This window comes from Hyalella azteca, unplaced genomic scaffold (assembly GCF_000764305.2).
Source record: "Hyalella azteca isolate HAZT.00-mixed unplaced genomic scaffold, Hazt_2.0.2 contig4286, whole genome shotgun sequence".
In the NCBI taxonomy this organism is placed as follows: Eukaryota; Metazoa; Arthropoda; class Malacostraca; order Amphipoda; family Hyalellidae; genus Hyalella; species Hyalella azteca.
In genome coordinates this window covers 257,237-263,103 of record NW_025934506.1, presented here as the reverse complement: position 1 = coordinate 263,103, position 5,867 = coordinate 257,237, and the positions used below count along the sequence as shown (strand labels likewise).

General features: G+C 41.9%; 1 protein-coding gene across 1 annotated transcript; it reads right to left on the bottom strand.

The window, feature by feature from the left end:
- Positions 1 to 3,142, bottom strand: LOC125177703 (mucin-5AC-like). Its single transcript, XM_047879944.1, has one exon. It carries the CDS (start codon positions 3,064 to 3,066, stop codon positions 76 to 78), a length of 2,991 nt encoding a protein of 996 aa, XP_047735900.1. The 5' UTR covers positions 3,067 to 3,142; the 3' UTR covers positions 1 to 75.
- Between the last annotated feature and the right edge of the window lie 2,725 nt (positions 3,143 to 5,867).

The window sequence follows — 5,867 nt, the reverse complement described above, 5'->3', positions numbered from 1 at the left end:
TAAAATTATAAAATAGTCGATTAAAACGGCAAGTCACAGTTAAATAATTTAAATACAATTAATCAACAGGAGGTTTTAAAAATTAACAAAAGAAATTCTTTTCATCGTATCTATCATTTTACTCGATTCTATAAGGTCTTGCATATGAGAGAGTGAGAGATCTTCGTCTTCGAACCTCGGAACTATAATCTGCTCAAAAAACGTCCGCATTTCGTTTTCTATCCGGGAAATTTTCTTCGTAAGCTTCTTCATTCGCTTTGTTGGGGCAGCAACTTCGCTTGCTGGAGTTTCCGAATTAGACGAGCACTTGGACCCCGATACTTTTATGTGTAAAGCATGTCTTTGTTGAAGTTCGTTCCTCAGATTTCGAAGTTTTGCAGCTTTGTTCAGCCAATGATAATATCGATTGCAAACTATTCTTTTAATTTCGTTTTTGAGAAATTGTTTGGTTATAACAGCAACCAATTGGGTTATTAATGCCATAACTTCAACTAACTGGGAAGCATTGAAGATTTTATCCACGGTACATGCACCTCGGGATACAGTTATACTACCGTCACCTTCGATCATTCTCACAACGTGCCTCGTAATGCTTTCTCCTGCTTTAATTTTTAAACTTGAGTACCCAAATAATAGTATGTCGTTAAAAAGTTCTGCCTCAAGCTCTTCTTCGCGGTTAAATACACCAGATTCTTCGAATTTAGAGGTTACAGCCAGAAAAATATCTTTTTCTTCGGGTATGTCATCTCCTTCCTCCATGAGGCGACGAAGCTGCGCTTCGAGTATTAATTCAGTCAATTCCCATCCTACTGGGTTTTCACGGTCGAATTCTTGATTTTTGAATGCAGTTTCACGTTTCGGTGATGAAGCACTTAGCTCCAAGATTTCATCCGAATATTTCAGCAACGAGGCTCGCAAAATTTCTATCAGTAGAGGGACAGAACCTACGATAAACTCAGAGTCATTTTTGTAGAATCGATATTGCGGCCTCAGTGGAAAATCACGACACATTCTAATGTAGTCGTCTTCAGTTCTTCTGTTCTCATCTCGGTTCCTACATACATTATCTTGATCATGTGTTGTATTCGTCTTTTCCTGCTTTGGGCGCACATGTTCTTCCATTTTTACTTTCCTCGAGTACCAACTGTTTAATGGGCTTGGTAGATGATCTTTACGGGCACTTCGCTTGTGTTTGAAGGTACCTCTTTGTTTTGGAGTTGGATTGGACGAGGTATTTGATGTCTGACTTCGCGTAGTAGTTTGCACCGTTCTAGACGGTGGGCCAATGCGAGTCGATTCTTGCGTGATTAAGTGTGGCGAATCTGGCACTGGGTGAAACGTCAAATTTTTCGCGGTATGCGGCATTTGATATGGAACTGGATCAGGTGCCTGATGTCCCGAGGGACCAGGGGCCAAGTTTAGCGAGGAACCAGTTTCCGAATAAACCGTGCGACCCCGTATAAGGTTTGGCGTGGCAATCAAAGTTTGGTTTGGATCTTTCGTGGGAGTTGGCGTGGGACCACATGTGAGGCTTGGCGTAGTAACCCAAGTAAAGTTCGGCGTGGGAACCAAAGTCATGTTCGGCGTGGGAAACAAAGTAATGTTCGGCGGGGGAAACAAAGTAATGTTCGGAGGGGAAACCAAAGTCAAGTTCGGCGTGGGAGCCAAAGTCAAGTTCGGCGGGGGAAACAAAGTCAAGTTCGGCGTGGGAGCCAAAGTCAAGTTTGGCGGGGGAATAAAAGTCAAGTTCGGCGTGGGAACCAAAGTCAAATTCGGCGTGGGAACCAACATCAAATTTGGCGGGGAAAAAAAAATTTGGTTTGGATCATTTGTAGGAATTGTTGCGGGGCCAAAAGTCGGGGCTGGTGTGGGGCCACACGTCGGGATTGCTATCGGGCCATAAGTCGGGGCTGGTGTGGGGCCACACGTCGGGATTGCTATCGGACCATAAGTCGGGGCTGGTGTGGGGCCACACGTCGGGATTGCTATCGGACCATAAGTCGGGTCTGGTGTGGGGCCACATGTAGGGATTGATATCGGGCCACAGGTTGGGGCTGGTGTGGGGCCACAAGTCGGGATTGCTATCGGACCATAAGTCGGGGCTGTTGTGGGGCCATGTGTTGGTTTTGCGATCGGGCCATAGGTCGGGGCTGGTGTGGGGCCATGTGATGGTTTTGCGATCGGGCCATAGGTCGGGGCTGGTGTGGGGCCACAAGTAGGGACTGATATCGGGCCATAAGTCGGGGCTGTTGTGGGGCCACAAGTCGGGACTGATATCGGGCCATAAGTCGGGGCTGGTGTGGGGCCACAAGTAGGGACTGATATCGGGCCATAAGTCGGGGCTGGTGTGGGGCCACAAGTAGGGACTGATATCGGGCCATAGGTCGGGGCTGGTGTGGGGCCATGTGTTGGTTTTGCGATCGGGCCATAGGTCGGGGCTGTTGTGGGGCCATATATTGAAGTTGGCGTGGGGCCAAATCTCGTGTCGAGGATCGAAGAGAAAACGGAAGAAATTGAGTGATGGACCGCAGGCCAACTCTGTGCTGGATCAGGCGTTGGAGTTAGCGAAGGGGCGGTAGTTGTAGTTGACGTTGGCCCGGGGTGCGCTTTTCGTGGGGATAACAACGTCGGGGTTGGCCCGGGGTGCATTTTCCGTGGGGATAAAAACGTCGGGGTTGGCCCGGGGTGCGTATTTCGTGGGGATGAAAATGTCGGGGTTAGCCAGGGTTGCGTATTTCGTGGGGATAAAAACGTCGGGGTTGGCCAAGGTTGCGTATTTCGTGGGGATAAAAACGTCGGGGTTGGCCCAGGGTGCATTTTCCGTGGAGATAAAAACGTCGGGGTTGGAACGGAATGCGTGTTAGTCGGGGATAAAAACGTCGGGGTTGGGATGGAATGCGTGTTAGTAGGGGATAAAAACGTCGGAGTTGGGACGGAATGCGTGTTAGTCGGGGATAAAAACGTCGGGGTTGGGACGGGGTTGGGCGTTGAAGGTAAGGGCGTTGAATCCGTGGTTGCATTCAACCTAAACCTAATAAATCTCGCCTTCCTTCTTCTTCTTGCCATTTAAGTTCACTTTTAAAATTCTGCGCTGCTAATTCACGAAAAAATTAAAATTCGTCAAACGGCATCGGATCGATATCTGAAACGGAAAAATTAATCTTTAATTATCTGAAATTTGTATAGTGAGGCAAAAATATAAAGCCGTTAGACAGGGTGACAAATTTTCGATTCTGGTTAGACTTAGACCACCCGAAATTACAGTTGCACGCGCAAAAATTATTGCTGTAATCGGAAATTCGCCTTTAATCGTAGATTTGAACCTACATTAAGACAAAGTCTTTGGACAAAGTTTCACTCATTTTTCCGAGTGTATATCAAATTTGGACAAACTTGGAACTCTGAAGAGCATTGGGCAACACAAACGAATTCCCTACAGTCAATTAAGCATATGAATTAAGCCTACAAATTAGGCCTACAAATTAGGCCAACAAATAAAGCCTACAAATTAAGCCTACAAATTAAGCCTACAAATTAAGCCTAGAAATTAAGCCTACAAATTAAGCCTACAAATTAAGCCTACAAATCATTGAATCTGCGGGAAACAGAGGCAAAAATGTCTTTAAGTAATGGTTTAGAATAGTTCCCATTCACACATCGTACAACGTTATTATATTTACTGAAACTTGAATTAAATAGGTGGCGAAAATATGTATGAAAAGCACTCGATTAAAAAAACTAGAAAAATTTTAGGAGATGAAAATTCGTCAAAAATCAATCCACCGCTATTACCATTCATTATGGCAGGCTTGTAGGCTGGTAAACTAGAAGAGCGATAATCGAAATAACTGAAACAACGATTGAATTTTTCGAAATTCCGACTCACTCAACGCGTTCAAAAATGCTACTGAAATCCACCAGCCAATCACAGACATTTGCATAATGAACTGACCAATCAAAGATATGAAATAAAAATATCTGCAATTGAATCTCTTTCAGGAACCGCAAAGACTATAGCTAGTCCAGCTCACAGTTGCACGCGTTTTACACCACTGACGTTACAATAGCATTGTTGGACAGAAGAAAATGATGCTATTGAACTATACTGTGTAAATAAGTAACTTAATTAAAAATTCCTTTGGGGGCAAGCTCACGATAAGGCGCTGTTGAACCACACCTTTCAGCTGTTGATATACAAAATGCGACGATTCAGCAATTAGCGATCGTCGACTTAGGATACATACGATTAGGTGTTGTTGAACAGAAACAACAGCTGTTGATAAGATGCGGGCGGTCGGAGATTAAACAATAAGATTCAAATTTCCTCTAAGGGGTTGGTCCTAAATTCAAGCTGTGATATGACTTTCATCATCAGTCGGGCTCTGAAAATTTACAGCACTTCCATAATGGGGGGAACGTCGATTTTGGTTTAAAAAAGGTTCAAATTTTTGGATATTTTACATCGTTTTGGTCTTTCTGCAGGCGGAAGAATTGAATGAGCCAACTGTTTTCGCTAAAATATACTTTTAACTATAGAACGCTTATGACTCATACTTGATTAAGTGTACAATAGCTAAAGTTACTTCATTCATCCCTAACAACATGTAATAAAACTTTTACAATTGATCCACAAACTGAAAACGTACAACACGAACAATTAAAAATCAGAGCCACCGAAAAGATTATAACTCTGAGCCTCTCTTTATCGGCGCGCGATTCGTCACGTACACTAATGCTGGGCACCAGTTAACCATCACTAGGTAATATGAATGCCTCATAGTGTCCAATTACTGACACAATGTTTATTTGGATTCACCCAAATCGTAGCAGTGATACACCTTTTTATCGGCCAGACTGTCAGAATGATCGAAACAAACTAAAAAAATGCATCGATATTTGGACATTGTCCCGCACAGTCTCGTCACTTCCAAAGCTGCAGTGTAGCAAAATGTCAGCGCCGTGTTGGTTGTCTCGGTAAATGGTTCTTTGTGAAACAAAAAACCTGATTTTATTTTCATTTATAATTATTATAGAGAGAAAGATTAATGTAATTCGCAGGGAATCAAATCCTTTACACAAGTAAACTAAAGAGTGCTTGGGATTGAAACTTAATTAAACTTATTTATTGAAACTAAACTAATACAGTAAACTATAGACTACTTGTAATTGTGAAAGTTTCATGTCGTGGGTGAATGTGGGATAGAATATGGGCATCTCTTGATACAATAGTAAAATTTCGCTCATTTTTTTATGTGTAGAGTATTGAGTCATTAATTGTTAACAGTAAATCTCGTTATAACATTAACTTCTAATTTTCTTCACAGGATATTGCCGCGCTGGTGAAAAATTTTTAAATAAAATTTAAGATATTAGCATGCAAAATTTACTTGCATGCTAATATTTGCGTTAAATTTATTTGCATGCTAACAGTTGCGTTACATTTATTTAGCATGCTAACAGTTGCGTTACATTTATTTGCATGCTAAACAGTCGCTTCATTCGAATTACTGACTGCTTAAAGACCTATAAGGAATATCACATATCCGAAATTTGGGGCAATATTTTATGTAAAAATTTTTGTACTCTCTAAAGTGTAGCTCTCTCTTAACTTTCCTCTGATGAACTGTGACGGCCTGCACTAATTAAAAATAGGCCTGCACTAATTAAAAATAGGCCTGCACTAATTAAAAAATAGGCCTGTACTAATTAAAAATTAGACCTGCACTAATTAAAAAATATGCCTGTACTAATTCAAAAATAAAGCGTCTGGAACAAGAGACAATAAAATCCACAAGGGCAAATATGTTGAGCTAATTTTCTACTTTAAATAATTTCTAAACATTCGTTTGTTGATTTGCAATTTTTCT

Bases quoted from the DNA above. Each gene is read 5' to 3' on its own strand.
- LOC125177703 (XM_047879944.1), bottom strand. From the start codon at position 3,066: ATGGCAAGAAGAAGAAGGAAGGCGAGATTTATTAGGTTTAGGTTGAAT.